Raw genomic sequence first — 17,801 nt, forward strand, 5'->3', positions numbered from 1 at the left:
GATCATTGGAGTGGACTGTTACCTTGTGATGCACAAGCCCAGGGTCCAGGTGAGAGCACACGTCAGCTCAGCCCAACATTAATGCTGGCATTCTGCAGCAAGGGGAGAGAGATAACTCACAACAGCTGACAAATGATCAAACCTGATATGAAAAACCAAAGGTTTTAAATTACTTTGAATGTTTGGATTGAGTTTATATATAATTACTGCTCTTGTATGGTCATGGTATTTCAGAAAAAGATGAGAGATTTTTCCAGGATCTCTTGAATTTTTTTAATTTAAGGGACACAAATAATTTAAGCCAAACCAAATCTCTCATTCTTCCCTTACAAATGCTGTTTGCTCTAGCACAGAAGTTGTTGCAAAAGCTGTATAATGACATATATAGCAGAAATTATTGTATGAAGCTTTTCATTTGTGGAACGGATTCTCCTAGTTTGCAGATTGCACACAGGGACAAAGAAGACAAGGTTCCTCCCCTGGCCACTTCCTAATCTAAACGGGAAAGTGAGTTGACTGAAGTGGAAGAAAAGCATCCTCCTTTTCCTTCCCAAGCGGAATTTCCTCCAGTTTGGCTCAGGCCTGTTAGAAGACGCCTCCGACGCGGAGCTAATGGCGGCAGTGCCATGTGCGAGCAGGGCTGGCAAGAAAAGCGTGAACTAATGTGAGCTGAGGCTGCTCGCTGCCCTGCGGCTCTGACAGCAGCAAGGCCGGGTCCCCGCAGGGCGCAGAGCCCACGGGATGGAGCCGGGCCTGGTGCGCGGTGCTGCGGGCTCCGTCCCCTCGGGAACACGCACGGCAGCCCCACGCGAGCGGAGCCGCTGCCTTTGCGGGGCTCCTCTGCGAGCCGCGCCTCCCCAGGCAGCCAGGTTTCTCTCTCGGAAGCTCCATTTTTAACATCTCCGCCTTCACCTCACCGGCAGCACAGGGCAGCACGGCCGCCTGCCCGCCCGCAGCCGCTGACGCCTTCTCCGGGTCTCTCGGGACCCCGCTCGGGGCTCACCGGGGCTATGGAGCGGCCGAGCGCCCCCCTCACACCCCCGGCGAGGGGACCCGGGCGGGCAGCACCGCCCCGCCAGCCCCCTCCTCCCGCCGGGGGCGGTGCGCGCTGACGCGGCAGCGACGCGGCTCCTCCGCCGGCCGAGTCGCACAATTATGAGAAAGAGGCGCCGGGCCGAGACCGCCGCCAGCCCTGAGTCCCGGTGCGGAGCCGAACCAGCGCCGTCCTCCGCGTCCCGCGCCTCCCTTCGTCCCCGGAGCGTCGTCCTCGCCCGGCCGCTCCCCACCCAGCCCTCCGCTGCCGCCGAGCCCAGCCCCGATAGATGGAGACAGGCCCCGCCACCGCCGACGCCGAACCACGAGCAGGAGCTGCCCGGCGGGAGGAGAACCAGAGTCGGCGCCGAGACCCAGCCCGGCCCTGAGGAGAATGGTGAGAGCCGCGGGGGTGCCGGGGCGGCGGGGCCGGGCGCGCCCGGCGGGGAGGGGGCAGGGACGGGGCCGCCGGATCAGACCTGTCCCAGCCGGCTGCTGCGGGTCTCGGCCGCCTCCCGCCGCCGCCGCGCTGCCCGGGCCGGAGGGGACGCTCGGGCTCCGCGCTGCCGGCCCCCGCTGCTCTCCCGCCCGCGGGCCCGGAGCTGCCGGCCGGGAATGCCCCGCGCCGCCGGGCGAGGCTCCCGCCGCCGTCCGCGCCGTGCCCGGGGCAGCCGCCGCTCCCGCCGCCGCTCCCGCGCACCCTCCGCGCCCCGAGCGGAGGCACCGCAGCGCTTAGACCGAGAGCTCCCCGTTAGTGCTGCCTCTGTTCGCCGTGGTGGTCTGGTCTGAAACCGGAATTCGCACGGTGTATTCTCTGGGCTGCAGCAGTCCTTCCCTTCTCATCCTTACACCTATTTCATTTTTGCAGTTACAACGTGTTATGCATAAGGGAGCACATATATCCTTAGAGATGTATGAGTGTCTGCAAAGAAAACAATTTAAAATCCAGCTCTATATTCTGGCTGTTAAACGGTTGTTTGTCCCTATAAGTTTGTTCCGTAATATTTAAAACATTTAGGGTGGTTTATCGCATCAAGTGCTTTCAAGTAATTTTGAAAATATAAGCGACAAGTCTAAATATATGGATTTCTACAGTCTGCTTGAACTTCTAGTAAGATGTTGTTTCATTTTAAATAAAAGGTGTTTTATTTCACGGCGTTTTCTTAAAAACCATGGGGATTCGTGCCCATGAATCTTCCATTTCTGAGTGTATCTGTGAGCTGTGTGGAAATGTGGGTTGTGTTCTTATAGAAACTGCAAATCCAGCACTCTTCTAGGAAGAAGCTGCAAATGCAACCTTCCATTCTGACTTAAGAGTGCTTGGCATCTGCCACTTGCGTGGTACTTGCTCTTCTCCCTGAAGTGGTTTGGTGTTGGGTTAGTTTTGAGGAGTGGAGGATTTGGGTTATTTTATTTCATTTTTTAAAATTTAGCTCTGGTGGGTGGTTTTTTTTTGGTGCTGACATAGCCTAGAAATGTACAGATTGATTTAAACCATCATGGTTCTGTAAATTTGAGGCTCAGCAGCCTTTCTGGCAATGTAGTGTGTTTGCAGGGTTTAATATTTGCTGTGTGTTTACCAAATGTTTTGAAACCTCTGTTAAACAGGTGTTTTGGTTGAGATGAATATAGGACATTTTATGCAAGCTCATTTTGCTAAAAATTTCCCTGCTGCTCCATGACTATTTAGCAACTTTGAATAATTGCTGGACGGTGTCCAACATTAAATCAGGAATTATTCTAAGGAATGAGTCGTTCAATGTGGCAATTCCGGCTGTTCAGTCTTAAAAAAATGTGTCTGTGTGGGTGAGATAAATGTCTGCTAGATCATCCTTCATACCTTCTGGTAGGAGGCCATTCTTGACTTTGCTATTTCAAGGCAGGAGGGGGGAATCTTTGTGCATGTGGAGCTCTTTAGGCTGAGTTTGGACTGTTTGTACCTTGGTTTCCTGATGTTGTACTTTGATACTTTTTTGCTTGCTTGAGCTCAGCAGTGGAAGGGTAATGTTCACTTGTCATACAAAGGCACCTTGAAACATCACCTTGCATTTGACAGTTATCTCACACTATCTGTATCAGATCATCTATCTCCCCACGTGGATTGTCTTGGAGAGAGTTGCTCCATTGTGTTTTAAACTTTCATTTATTTTCTTGTCCCTTGAGGCTCTGCCTAACTAGTCGTGCTGCATTACCATTTTCTCTTACCACATCAGCCCAGCTTTCTCTGCTCTGCTGGTGATAGACTGCAGCATCTAAAGCCCTCTCTTTTTCTCATCCTTATCTTCACCACTTGCTGTGCTTCCCTTTCCTGGAAACTTGGGACCAACACCCAAATTTTTCATGCCTCTCTTTCATGGCTCATTCATGAGGTGCATTTCTGTTAACCATTCAATCCTTGTGGACAGTCATGACAGATGAACTTTTCTAAATAGAATACTATTGTTTTGAACTTCAGTAACTGACTCTGGCACAATAGAGTTTGGCTCTACTGGTTTGCTCTTTGACACCAGAAATGTTGCAAATAAATCTCTAAGAGGACTTGTCAAAAATTGCGTGTGAAGAGAGATGCTTGATAGAATTTTGCAGTCTTGAAAGGCTTCACAGTGGATTTCTATATTGTAAGGCTTTGAAATACCAAAACAATATGAAATTATACTTCTCATGCCAAAATATTTAACCTGAAAAACGTCTTTGTCTTTTTTTTTTAGCTGATATTTATTTCTTATGGAATTTCAAGTTTCTTTCAGCAACATCTACGTTGGCTGTGATATTTACATGCCCTGTTTATTTCATGAAACTGTGATATTTACATGCCCTGTTTATTTCCTGAAACAAGCAGGAAATTTCCCTCACCTTTTTAAGGGCAGACTGATAGTAAAATCAGTGTGTGTGTTTTTCAGAATTGAGATTTTGGTTTTGGGGTGATGTTCATTGTGTCTGTGAGTAATTCCGTCTTGGTGCATTTTACCTTCAGTGGTTGAAATTTCAGCAGCTGACTTTTCATCAGATAAATTACTGATTAATGTCCTTCTCTGTGTGTATTTGGATAAGATACTTGCATAATTATTAAAGCTATGTCACTTTTTACCTCTGATACTGACAAATGGCTGTGGCCCCTGACCAGTGAGTCTGTGCTTCATTGGTTCTACAAAAAATACTCCACTTGACCTGTGGTAAACTTGAACTTTTGTTGCACACTTTCTTTGTATTCTCTGGCCTGAAGCCCTCTTTCCTTTATTGTAATCTCTGCCGTCTTGTTATTGTCTTTTTTTAAAATTTAATCCCTTTGCTTTCCTCACATAATGAGAACATAGAGGTGCTGGTGTCATGTATCGTGATACAGCCAGTACTGAAAGTGGTCTGTCTAATCTTTGCTTTCTGTTATTTTTATTATGGGAAGCTTGGCTTTTCTTGTGCTTAAATTGTAGGTGTTTTTGTGTTTTAAGTAACAGAAAACTAATCTAACAAAAGAACAGAAAAAGTAAACTCCCAAAACCTTAGTGTTGGCCAGCTTTGCTCCCCGTCCTGGCTCAGCACAGGATTAGCTGGGCATCCCTGCTGCTGTGCAGGGGGGTAGGGAGGATGGGCAGGAGGGCAGGGAGGATGTGCAGGTGGTTATTTGAGTTTTTGGTAGCAGCCAGTCATTAAGCAGCTGAGCAGCTGCACCTTAACTGGGTGGGACCACAGCCCTGAGCAGCGGTGGGGCGCCAGGAGCAGTCTCCATCACAGCTGTTCCACTGATGGAAGGAATGCTGGCTTTCTTGAGGAGTGGTGAGTTTCTTTCATCCTTTACACCTATATTTTGCTTAGCATGTAGAATGTGAGCCACTTTCTTTAACTGAGCCACTTCCTTTAACTGCCAGGTGTGCTGGACCCACAGAACAACCTGAGTTTGATTTTTTTTTTTCCCCAGCTGTTATAATTTATGCACAGAAGAAGGGACCACACAGGTTGTGTAATTGCTGCTAGGTGAGCAGAGGACAGTTCTTACTCCTGTGTTCTTTCCAAGAAGGAAAGGCCAGTGCACTTCTGATGGGATTATGAAATATAAAAATACAAGAGAGAAGCTGTATACGACTTCTTTTTCCTTCCCAAAATTGGGTGAAAAGTGTCCTGAACATATGGGGAATACAGGGAGTAAAATAACTGTATTGCTAATAGTGGTGCTGGTAGTTCTGAAAACTGCTTTGTGAAAGGGCAGAATATTTAACTGTGGCAGGTGGTTTGACAGCATATGGTATAAGGATGTTGCAGGATTAGTCTGTAAGATAGATGTGGTTAATTGCCAAGGAGAACTTTGGGTATGGTACCAAATCAACAGCACATTCAAGCTTGGTTTATAAGTTGTGCAGTTTTTGCCCCTTAACTAAACCAAAGTTCAAATTCTACTGAAATTGTAGGCTTGGATTGAATCTTAATTATGGGGATTTCTGTGTTTCTTAAAAAAAATCCTAAGGGTTGCATCACAGTTAGTTTATTTAATCTTTATATTATTAAGAGCAGTATAAGTTTTTTTCCCTGAAGATTTGTACAAACTCATTCTAGCTTGAGCATTTTGTTGTCATGATTTCTGTAATGTTTGAACACTGTGTGTATTGCAAATGTGCAATTGCTGAGTTAATGTATGTCAAGCCATCTTTGTTTCATTTGTTCTCAGCTCAAAGAGGATGGAGTAAGATTTGTGTGATGGCATATCTGTTGATTTTCTATAGCTGGAAAATCAGAATTGTAGAGGCTGATTCAGTAATCAAGTTAGTACTCTGCTGCATGTATTTGGACAACTGATGTTTTTGGGTCATCTAACTTCAGAAACAGCTATGGTAAACCCTCTGTGAAGCTTTAATGGGACTTCATCTGCAGCCTGTCTGTGGAGAGCCCTAATTTTCATCAAATACAGTCCAACACCAAGTGCTTATTTTGTTTAAATGCAAATCATGTGTTTTGCAAGGAGCATGCACCAGGCCAATACACAGGTTCAATGAGTGTAGTTGTGTGTTTATAGTTTTTGAAAACTATGCACCTGTATGTGAGTCTTACCAATGTCTACACTTACTGATAGGAATTTACTAGCAATTTACCAGCTCCTCTTTGATTTGGTGGGCATTGCACCTCTTTTTCAAGATCTGTAACAGCCTGGTCTAGTTTTTTTTCTTTGTCATGATTCCCAGTGCTATTGGATTCTGCCTTTAATTGTTTACTGCTAAACTGAGCAGATGTAAAAAAAGAAAAGGAAAGAAGTTGTAGTTTTGAGAATTGGCATATAGCGATTAAGTTCTGGTTTGCTGATTTTAATTTTTTGGTTTGATTTTTTACTGACAACCTTTTGGGTGATTAATGAAGTATATTTTTGCTATTTTACACTAAATCATTCTTGCTTGATAATATTTTCTCAGTTACAACTGTAAATGAGTTTAATCTAGGTGTTCAGCCTTTCACCATAACTCTGTAATCCTCAAAGCCTGGGAAAGTGTCTGTTACAGCTCAGTCAGTGGTAGCACAATGGTTTTTGTAATTGAATCCCAGCTTTTGTGCCCTGCTTTGTTCCCACTTACCTCTACTCATTTTCTTTACCTTATCTACTTGATTCTTGTCACCTCTGCTCAGAATTTTCACTTCGTAGTCCCTGTCCCCTGGCTTATGCTGGGTTGAATTTTGCAGGCTATCCCTGGCTGATGATTCTTACCCAAATGTCTGCTATTTTTTTTCTGTAATGCTGCAGTTTTTGTGAGATGTGGACTTGAAAAATTTGGCTGTAAAAGTTTAAGTTTAATAGACAAATCTACATTTATGCCTTCTGCAAATGGATTCCCAGATGCTTTGTTAGGAAAACTTAATTACACAAGCACTTGTGCTTAAAAATTCCTAGAGTTGGGCTGTCCTAGAGCTAGTGTTATTTAGCAGCCCAGTCCTTCCCACTCTTACTCATTTTATTGGCAATATCTTTTCTGACTGACCTAGAGTGCTTGAGATGTGTTGCAGGGTAATTACCTCAGGGTAAGGGTTGCTGTTCAGGCCCTTTGCTAGCTGTTCCCATATGTGCCAAAGCTCTTCTTAAAGGTGTGTTGTAATCCAGTCAAAACTCCTATAAAACCTGGCTGTGTCCCTTTCACCTGTCCCTTTGTGCTTCCTTGTGCTCAGTCACTGGGGATCTGAATTGAATAAACTTCCCATCACCTCCTTTCCTTTTTTTTTTTTTTTGTGGATTATTTTGTTGGTCATTTCCCTGAACCAGCTTCCATGTGACTGCACAAATGCTGCTGCTGGTATGAGATAGGTTGGGATCATGTGCAGAGGCTTAGGAAAATGGGATTGTGGCACCCCAGGCTTGACAGGAGCTGTGAGGCTGGATTGAAGCTTGCTCCCAGGTGCCTGGGATTTGGTTTGTGCTGTTGCATTAGGGAGTGTTCAGTTCCTCTGTGCATCTCCCACGGCACATGGATGTTTTCTGGGTGTCTGCCTTGTGCACAGGCATGGATGGAGCTGTAGCAACTTCTATGGCCTCTTCAAAGTATAAACCAAATTGTTTTTTAGCCTTGTGTACTGTGAGCACTTGGTGGCTATTCTTGAGTACTCCTGTATCTAAATCATTGTTCACAGAGGATGCTTTTCTTGACCTGCTTTTCTGAAAGTGTGCTAGCAGATTCAGGATCACTTGTTTTTACCAGATGTGCTGTGCCCCAGTCTGTCTCTGGACTGAGCTGTGCCAAGATGAGTTTGATCCCTCCCATCAGGTTTTTTCTGTTGGGAAATGATTTACTGCTGGTAACTTGTCTCGTGTAACAGAATATTGCTGGATTTTTTTCCAGTGTTCTTAGCATGCAGCATATTTGCTTTTTAGTGCTGTTCCCATTCTTGTTTGATTTTCTCAGGAAGCTGAACCTGTTTCTTTGAGTTAGGAGAAACCAAAGCTGCATTCTACTAATGTATGTGCCAGGGCTCAGCACAGCAGCCATGTGGACAGGTTCAAAGGCAGTCGTGGTGCTGTAAACATTATTAAAATTGCATGTAGATTGGCTTTGTGTTGTGAGTGTAATGCAGTATTCTAGATTGTGGCTAGAGCCACTCTGAAAAAGCTGTTTCCTTTCAAAGCCTGTCCCTGGTGCTGCTGCAGGTCATGCAAGTCTTTAGGCATAACTTCAGTCACCTGGATAGGTTAAATTATGCATGTGCTTAAGTGACACATGATTAGAGCCTAAAAATACCAGTTGTGTAATTACAGAACTGTTAATCAACTTTCTCTTCAATTATAAAAATCAGTTAATCTACACGAGTAGGTGCAGTTAATGATGTTTTAAATGTCGAACTCTTACCAGTTTCTCCTGTGTTCCCTGGCTGCATTATTGTCTGTAGTTTGCAGAATCCTGTTAAACAGAAAGTTTTAACTTCAGCTGTAGTTTATGAAGGAGATTAGAAGAGTGTATATGGCTGAAGGTGATCTTCTGGATGAAGAGTTTGGGAGAGATTCATCTTGAAGGAGCTCCTGCTTGTGGTAGTAACCTTGCACTAGGGAAAGAGCAATAAATGACTGATACCTTAGCTGACAAGTGTCCCAGAGAGCTGTCCAGGAGCGTGGCAGTGTCTGGTGAGGAATGGCTCTGGCTGCAGAGCTGGAGGAGGCTCAGTCCCCCTGATTTCACAGGCTCCTCTTTGCTGACCCCGTTACTGCTGCAGGTGTTCCTGGCTTTGCCCTGGGGACAGCCCTGTGAGCCCTCACCTGGCCTCAGCCAGGGCCACTAAGCACAGATGTGGAGGTTGGGATGGACTTTTACCTCTTAAACTGGCATCAACTGGCTTTGCAGCCAGAGGCACTGAAAAACAGAAATAGCCACTTGAATAACCTTCGCCCTTCTCATTTGTGCAACTTCAGAAATGCTCTTGATGAGGATTTATGCCTATGCCTCATTAAGCAATTGATCTGTCTTAGTCTTGGTTTCTTTTATAAAGGTCTTATGCAGAAAAATGATTGTTTAATTTTCAGCTGTAGAAAACCCACGGTTTGTGTGCATTGTTTTCTGTATAAATTTTACTGCTCCGTGTGCAACTCCGTGACTCTTCACCATTAAATTCCCTGTAATTGTTTCAAATGCTTTAGTGAAACAAAGTGGCCCTTTATGTTGCTGATGTAGGGAAAGAGGGCAGAAACCTCTCATCACCCTTGTCCTGGTTTGGGCTGCCAGCTTGAGTTACAGGTGAACCTTCTGTGGTGCTGAGGGCTGCTAACAAACCAGTCATTGTGTGCATGTATCCTCTGCCTTGCCCCGTGTTCCCTGGCCCTCCAGAGGAATATTTGGTGCTGGTAACATCACAGCACTCTGCTGGACAGCACAATGCAGTCAGCTTCAGGCAGCTGTGCTTTCTTCCTGGTGCAGAAAATGTGCAAGAAGAAAGCTTTTCTGCCTTCAGATGAATCCTGTTCTAGGCTGTAGGAGGAGGTTTTCTGGTCACAGGCAATCTGCAGCATCCAGGTAGATGTGCAGAGAGGGGAGGATTATTCACAAGAGCTAATTAGGCAGTGAGTCCCCAGGCTGGCTCAGTGGAGACCAGGGGGGTTTCAGAGCAGCGCTTTTCTCTCTGCAAAGAGGATGTAGAAAAATTAGCACAGCTGAGATAAGGTTAGTAATTTTGACTATCCTCTTGAGTGTCATTACTGGGTTTTTGGGGGTTTTCTGACAAATATAAAGATCTTGCATGTAGGACAAGAAAAATCTTTAGTAATTAATGTATTAGAAGTTGAATGTTAATTATACCATGAATTAGAACAAATCTTCAATGCCAGATGAGAATGGTGTTCTTAAACACAGGGTATCTGCCCCTCCAGAATGTGACCTTAGGCAACATGTTCTTGCTTAATTGACACCTCTCTGAGAAATAAAGAAATACAGTCTTAACTTCCTTTCCTTCCTCAATATCAGGATGTGTGTGCATTAAAAAAATAAATCTTTTTGTGTGATAGATCTGTAGTCTCTCCCTGTGTGCCTAGAGCCTGTGTGCTTTTGGGGATTATTTTGATGTACTTTGGCAATGTGCTTAGATCAGCTCAGCTCCTCTGCCAACCCAGTGTCTTTCTGCTACCAGAGGGGATGTCCTACTTCCCTTCTCCCCACCCTGATCATGGCTATGTGATTCTGTCTTGTGCTTTAGTTTTCTGTCCAGTTTACATCTGAATCTGTTCATCATGACATTAAAGCTACCTAAATTTTTTCCCCTGAGGGTAGTTTGCTGGTTTGGGGAGCTCAATCAATTTCTGCAGGTGGGGGAGAAGTAGCGGCAGAATGGGTGGGAGGGCAGAGCAGGAATTTCCTCAGCTTGTCTTCTCTGACTGCACCCTCACTTTATCATTTGAAGAATTGCATCTGTGAAAGCCAATATTTCTCCTGTGTTTCTTGGCTTTGCCGGGACCTCCACCTCCCTGCTGGTGTCTTTTGTTTCTCTAGAATGATTGTCTTCACTCTTCTCCCAGCAGGCCAGGGAGGAGCCTGTCCCAGGTATTAGTCCAGAACAGCTTGGACAGGCCTTTGTGCCACATACCACACAGCATTAGTGAGTTTTACTGGCCTTTAGTATGCTGGAGGAAATTGCCATAAATAGAAAACATTTTCCATGTGAAGTCGTGTTGTGGTCTGTCAATATTATTTAATTAGTTGTTTCCCCTATGCTGGGAAAAAAGAGACAAAATCAAAAAAACCCAACAAACCAAACAAACAAAAAAAGAGAGGGTACTTTATTTCTAAAAATAATATATTTAGTTTCTGAGTAATTATTTAGACTTGTGGTATTTAACATAGAAGAGCCTCTGAAAGCATCAAAAGCTCAAACAACTCTCAAAAACAGGGTGGAATTTTTTAAAAGTGCCTAAATACACATTGTATTATTTCAAACAGTAATTAGCTGCTTTCACATTTCTTTATAACAAACCCAGTTAAGTTTCTTCTTTGCACTTTTCTAGCGTAGAAAACAGAAACCACTTGAATAGTTTCAGTGGGGAGCTTTATCTGCTGACAAGTGTTTAGGTTCATGGGTGTCTCTCTCATGCTGTCAGGGTTCTTGTGCCCCGAGGTGGGGCTGCAGTCAGCACTGGGCAGCTGCAGGCTGAGAGAGGGGAGCTGCTGCTTTGTCTTGACAGGAGTGCAAGTGTAACTGAATCCAGCAGCTCTTTGTTATGAGCTGCATTTAAAAATGCTTAAGTCTTTGTAATTCAGCAGTAGGTGAGCTATAGCAAATTCTTGTTTTGGCTTGCTTTGATGCCGGCTCATCCTACTTTCTCCAGTTTATTCTAATTGTTCAAGAACTCTGATCACTTTAGAGCTGACCAAAACATTTGCTTCCCTTCCTGTGCCTAACAAATACTGGCACATTGGTGTGCATGTGTGTACAGGCAGGGAGAATCCAAACTTCCAGACCTGTTTCAGCTGGCTCTTTGGTTTGCAGATGGGTCTCTTTCCTAGTTTCAATAGTTTTGATATTAACAATAAAGTTGTTTTCCCAGATACTGTGTCTAAACATAGGTTCTGTGAAATTTCATAATCCTTAGCAGTGGTCTGCTTCCATCTCCTATATCATGTGCCCACTAGTATGTTCTGTTGCTCTTCCTTCTCACTCATGCTGTTCAGAGAAATATTATTGATCTGCCATAATTAATGTGAGCATAGGCTTCCTTTTATTTCTTTAATAGATGTTCAAAGAGTTGTCTGAGGCCAGCTATGTCAAAAATTCCTTAGTGATAACAAGTTTCCATTTCTCTAGTGAGTTAATAATAGCCTACTTAAGTCAGGAGGCACCAGAATCTTTGCTGTGATGATAGAGAAGTGTCTTGCTTTGTACGACATGAAAAATAAGTCAGATCTGTAAATTGAACAGCTAAGAAAGTGGTAGAGCAGGACAAACAGCATCCACCCTTCCAGTCTGCTTTTGTAGTTGTAATGTGCTTCAGCACATACTGAATGTTCATGCACTTCATGAACTGGAAAGGGAGGACTTTGCTTAAATCTGCAGCTCAGATATGGCTGGAGAACATCCTTTGCACGAGGTGAGGGGTTTGCAGCCTCTAAAGCTGTCTAGGAACAGCGGCTGCCAGAGCTGAGGTTTCTCATCAGGGAACAAAGCAGAAGCAAATTGAGGGCAGGATTAATTATTTGGCTGGTCACAGGAGCCCTTTCCCACTGCTCTGTTTCCCGAGGTGGCCACCACTGCCTCCTTTCTTGCACCTGTGACTTGTGTTCCCTGTGTCAATGGGGAAGGCACTGGAGGAGGACAGCAACTGCATCCAGACTGTGTGAGTGGCTTTACTGCTGAAACCATGCCCCAAGCCTCATTCCCTGCAAAAATAAATCCAGAGTTTATAGGATTGTCTGTTCCTACACCCTCTGTGGCACGTGCAAGGTAAGCCCAGCACTTGCCAGAAATGTGAGCTTTGAGCCAAACGAGTGCTTTGATGTAGATCTGGGGTTCAGCAGCCGGCGCAGAGTGTCCATCTGTCCCTGCAGAAAGGACCAGGGACAGGCACAGCCCTCAAACCCACAGAGATGTTTTGAGCGACTTAAAAAGACTTGGCACCGTTCTGTGTGTGTGGTGAGTAGGAATGCTGACTCTGCCTTCCTGCTGCTCCTATTTAAGAGAGTGTGTAGGCTTGCAGTCTGCATCTGGTAGGGTCAGAATGATCACAGGCTGCAGCAAAATCTCTGGTGCTGTCAGAGGTGAGGAGCATGCAGGCTGTCGATTGTATCCCTGGATGAGGAAGGGAAAGGAGGCTCGATGTTTGAAAATGCAAGAGATCTGAGGTTGGTTTATATGGGTCATTCAACATTATTAAAAGTGGATTTCAAGTGAGGAACCCTATGAGAAAGAAGCAGGGACTGTATGACAGGCTTGCAGACATTCCTATGTACTTTGCCATGCTTTTTTTGTTTGGCTTTTATTTTGTTTTGCACAAAGTGAATATTAAGAGAGAAAATGTTGGCTGAAAAGCTGTAGCTATATTTCTTGTAGTTACAGCCACACACTCTATCCTTTTCTTTCATCCATGGAGTTAAGTTTTAGGGAGTAAAGAATTATTTTCATCTCCTTTTTAAACTCACTAGCTTGTTGCTTCTAGGTCATAACTTCAGTATACGCTTTGAAATATTTTATGGAATGCATCAAAATGTGATTGGTCTGTGAACTCAGAGGAAGTAATTTATAGATTCTTTAGCAGGAGTGAAATTTTTTAGCTTGGTATTTCATTAGCTGAGAAGACTGTGAATGTAAACTATTTAGAAATCAATTTACTTCAGCTCACAGCAATAAAACTGGTTTACCTTCTGTTGTATCTTCTTTTTCCTACCAAAATTCCAAATTCTGCCAATGAAAGTTGTTGGAAAATAAAAATGAAAATTCATTTCTCTCCTTGCTTCCCCTCGGCTTTTCTGAGGGCATGTTCAGGAACAGTTTGCCATCTGCTGTGCTGCCACAGTCTCAGGGAGTCTCTGGTTTTGGCAAGTCTAATTACTGTAGCTGGTATAGTTGGGCACTTAACCCTGAAGGTGTTTATTGTTACATCAGCTGAGAAAAAGCCAGTGTGAAATTACACCAGTGGGTGATTGGCTTCTGAAATCAACTGCTGGTTCATCCCATAGTGACCTGAGCTATCTCATTCTGTAGAGTCGGTGGTGAAATATTTTCTAGGTGCATATTAATATTTTTTTTATGCCTTGTGCGGATGGTGTATGCATTTTCAAATTTAATACTTTCTGAAAAAGAGGAGTAATTTTATGGCTGGTCTAACTGCAGAACAGCACAGACCTTAAACTATTAAGTAAATAAATTTATTATTGATTTTAAAATATGCATTTACTCTGAGCTTTCCACTGAAAGACCTGTATTGCAGTTAGAAGATAACCAACTTTACCCATCTTGTTGGGAAAGTTGAGTTTGAATGTAGTAAAAATATACCAAAAATATTAGGTCTGTGGATTCTATTCTGTGCATCAGGGTTAAAAGGCACCAATTCATAGTGCTAAATGCTGTTCATGAATTTAGGGTATTCTTAATTAAATGAATCTGTAGAAAAATATTATCCCTAAACAACTGAATTATCTGCTTTGTAATTGTACAGTGAAATAATTCTCTCAAAATCAGCCTGTTCTCCAAATAGCAGATTGGAATAATTTTCCTCAAGTTTGAGAGAGCTGTAAAAATCCCTTTTGACAAATCCTGATTACCCTTTGCATCCAGAACTGCACGTGGACTCAGGGAGTTCTGTGGTGGCTTCATTACATCAGAGAAGAGCTTGGTGAAACAATAGCTGCTCTGTTACAGACCTGGATTGCTGTGAAATCTGTTCAGAGCAAATCTCCTGAACTGTTTAATAAAAAATAGGATTGTTGAAGGTTTGTTTTCAGCACTGAGGGAGCCATTGAGAGGAAGATTCTTATCTTTGCTCTCTGGCTCACTTGAGATCTGCTTCCCATGTGCAGAATTGACAGAGGGCTTTCTCTGACTGCCCTCTTTCCTTGCTTGCTTCAACAGTTTTCATTTAACGTAAACCCAGTATTTTTTTTTTTTTTTTGCTGTCAAACAATCTATTTTCAGGACTGTGGTGGTATTTTCACTAGAAAAGTTTTTTTTCAATCCAGAAAATGGGAGCTGTTTGCTTTCTTAGGAGTCCATTGAAGCCTGGTGATCTGTTCTGCTGAGAACAGGATCTTCAGCATAGCTGAGACCCCTTTTGTGCATGATGGGTCTGTCTGTCTGTCTGTCTGTCTGAGCTGGGCACATTCTGGGACAAGAGATGCCCTAATGCATGTGGGGAAAAAAAAAAGAACCAATTTCTTGTAAATGAAGCTGGTTTTAGACTAATAAGTAATCCTGATGCAGCAGGTAAAATACCCTTGCAAAAATTTTCATTTGTAGTGGATTAAACAACAATTAAGATTGCAGCACAGTCCTTGTCATTAGGGTGACATTCTTCACAGGGATACATTAAAGCACTGCAGAAATATCTTCTGGCATTGGGATAATGTCTGAGCCTCTGTTTTTTAAATACTGCACATATCCATACTTTCTATAGAAGTTAGTACAAAAAATTAAGGTTGACTGATACTGTAGATTCTGATTCAGGAACAAATTTTGTAGGTGCTCTGTGTGTGTTGTGCCTTGTCTGGACAGACAGCACTGTTATTCTCTGTCAAAGTCTTTTAAATATAGTTCATAATACTAGCTGACTAAATGCTTTGTTTTCTCCCCTCTCTTTTAAAAAAGAAAGCAAAAACCCCCAAACTAAAATTATAGAAGTATGTAACTTTAAATTGAAGGGAGAGCCAGTAAATTAAATGCCTGGGGTTTGACAGAGCCAAGAGTTTAAAACAAGTGGTAGCAAATATATGACATTAAAGTATCTAACTTTTTTCCCTTCTGTCTGCTTATTTGCTTAGTTAGCTGAAGTTTTGAAGAGTTTCCTCGAGTGATAAATATTTCCTTGAGGAACTGAGATGTGCTCTGCTGGTATCTTTAATACAAAATTTTAAGTGTTTTCTTTGGTAGATAGATGTAACTGTCTTTCAGCTAGCTCTGCCCCCCATACACATTGGCTTGGCTACTCAGCTCATCCTGGGGTGTACATTTTCAGTATAATTCAGTTAATTTGTCCTAAAAACAAGTCCAGGTGCATTACATGCAGTGTAGTTCTTACTGCCTTAAAGATTTGAAGCACTTATTAGAAATCATTTCAGTGAGCTATTCATGTAGAGGAGGCTCTGTAACATTATTAAAACATACTTGAAACTTTTCATTTGGTGCATTTTATTTATGGCTCCTCTTCCCACAAGAAGCTTTCTGAATCCTAAACTACTTGGTACGCATTAACCTAATTGAATATGGTATTTATCAGGGCTGTTTGGCTTTATTCAATGTATCTAGCATAAAAGCAAAGAGATAGAGGTTTGTCTGGAATTTCTGCCTTTCAGCTATAGCTGCAGGAGCCCAGTGCCTGGCTGGGGCTGGTTGTCTGGGCAGGGATCACAGGTCAGTCCCATGGTGTAGCACGTGCTTGGATAATGGAGTGGGTTTCTCAGATAAGAGATCCTCTGGTAAGTCACGAAGGGTGCTGTGGTATGTATAGTTACATAAGGAGCAGTAACTTCAAGCTGGAACAATGTCAGTGGACAATTCCTTGAATAGACAAGATAAAGGACATTGTTAGTACAGTATGTCTCTTAGAAATGTTTTGAAATTTATCTGGTTGGCTGTGAGTGACCTAGGCAGACAGGACTGCTCTGCAGCAGCGCTAGCTCGACTGCTCCTGCTGCACATAGTTTCCATTGTGCCTTCTTGTTTTCAGGCTTGAAACTGAAAACTTTCCTGTATTTTCTTCTGTCCAGATGGAAAATAAACATTTTACAAAATTTGAGGTAGTGGAGAAACATTATAGAGTTTATATTAGTTTTTAAATAAAGGATAAATAAAATTGGCGGATCTTTTCCTTGAGGAAGTATTGCGTGTATTGAACTGCCATATGGTGTAAGCAGAGATTTGAAAGATGAAATATGAGACTGTGTGGAAAGTGATATGATTTCTAAATTTGAAGCTCAGTCTATGCTATCAGTAACTAAAATCCCCTTTACCAGCCCTCCAAAAAGGTCACGGTTTAGCAAATTATTTATTAATTCAGGTCACTTTGCTGATTCACTGGGGAGCTTTATTGAAAAACTGTCAGGAGAACTGCTGGGCTGGTATGCACTGTGGCAGGCTGCAGGGCAATATAGTTGGGAAAAGTGAAATTTTAGTTTTGTAACAAATATTGTTACAATTTTGTAACTTTTTATCTTACAAGAGTACACAGTATCACAAAAGAGCAGGAAAAAATAAACTGGGATCCCTTTGTGCATGAAGAACTCCAGGATTGCCAGCTACAAGTATTATTTATACCTGCCATTTTTATGTTACTTGAAAATCATGAAAGTAATTTTGAGATCTTGACAAGCAGGCAGACTTACTTTCTATAGAGAAAATAATTCAGACCAAACTTGTTGAATAAACTTTGAGAATTTCACAATGGCTTGATAAGGCTTTGCCATGTTGCCAGTGCATCAATTGCTAGAATTTAATTATCCTTTTATTTTAATATATTACATGAGAGGCTCTTAGAAACACATGAGCTGAAGGGAGGAGAGTGGTAGGGGTTGTTTTTTATTTCTGAGACCTGATCTCATACTGTACTTCAGGGATGGTTTCTCTTTTTTTATAAATTTTCTTTTTCACCTGCTGTATACAAAACCTGATTGTGGTAAAAATTTCATTCTACAAAGAGACTTGCTAAAGTTGTCCAGTGTGAATTTCAGTAAAGATAACATGAATCTTGAGCAGGTACATTTAAATAATCTCTGTTATTGGGGCTTTGGAGTGCTAATGCTATTGCTATGTCAAACATAGTTAATAATAAAATGGCAATGGTAAAACTTCCACCTTTTACAAAAGGCCATGGGATTATCTTGGCATTTAGATACTTCCAGAAGTTGGAAGTAGTTGGGCATGTTCTCTTGAGTTTATAGTTCAGCAAGTACTTGTGTAAGTTGTTTCAGATAGCAATTAGAATTATTTCACTACTGCTGAAACTGTTGGAAGAGAACGTATTTATTTAAAATAGTGTTTTATTTAGCTTGAGATATTGAGAATGCACAGGGAAGAATATGGGAAGCTAAGCTTTTTTCTTGCACAATTTTGAAAAGAAAGAAAGTAAATAGTTGAAAAGTAGATCTTTCTATGTTGATGCTGCTTGTGCCTTTTGCTGAAAGGCT

At 42.6% G+C, this 17,801-nt stretch overlaps 1 protein-coding gene across 1 annotated transcript in view; it reads left to right on the plus strand.

The window, feature by feature from the left end:
• Nucleotides 1–1,298: 1,298 nt before the first annotated feature.
• The window catches only part of TRPM7 (transient receptor potential cation channel subfamily M member 7), a 50,929-nt gene continuing 34,426 nt past the window's right edge, over nucleotides 1,299–17,801 (plus strand). The window contains exon 1 of the mRNA XM_063169771.1: nucleotides 1,299–1,429. Within this exon, the coding sequence (XP_063025841.1) occupies nucleotides 1,427–1,429 (3 nt within the window). The 5' untranslated portion in view covers nucleotides 1,299–1,426. The remainder of the gene's footprint in view (nucleotides 1,430–17,801) is intronic.

The sequence above is a fragment of the Melospiza melodia genome, chromosome 15 (assembly GCF_035770615.1).
Source record: "Melospiza melodia melodia isolate bMelMel2 chromosome 15, bMelMel2.pri, whole genome shotgun sequence".
In the NCBI taxonomy this organism is placed as follows: domain Eukaryota; kingdom Metazoa; phylum Chordata; class Aves; order Passeriformes; family Passerellidae; genus Melospiza; species Melospiza melodia.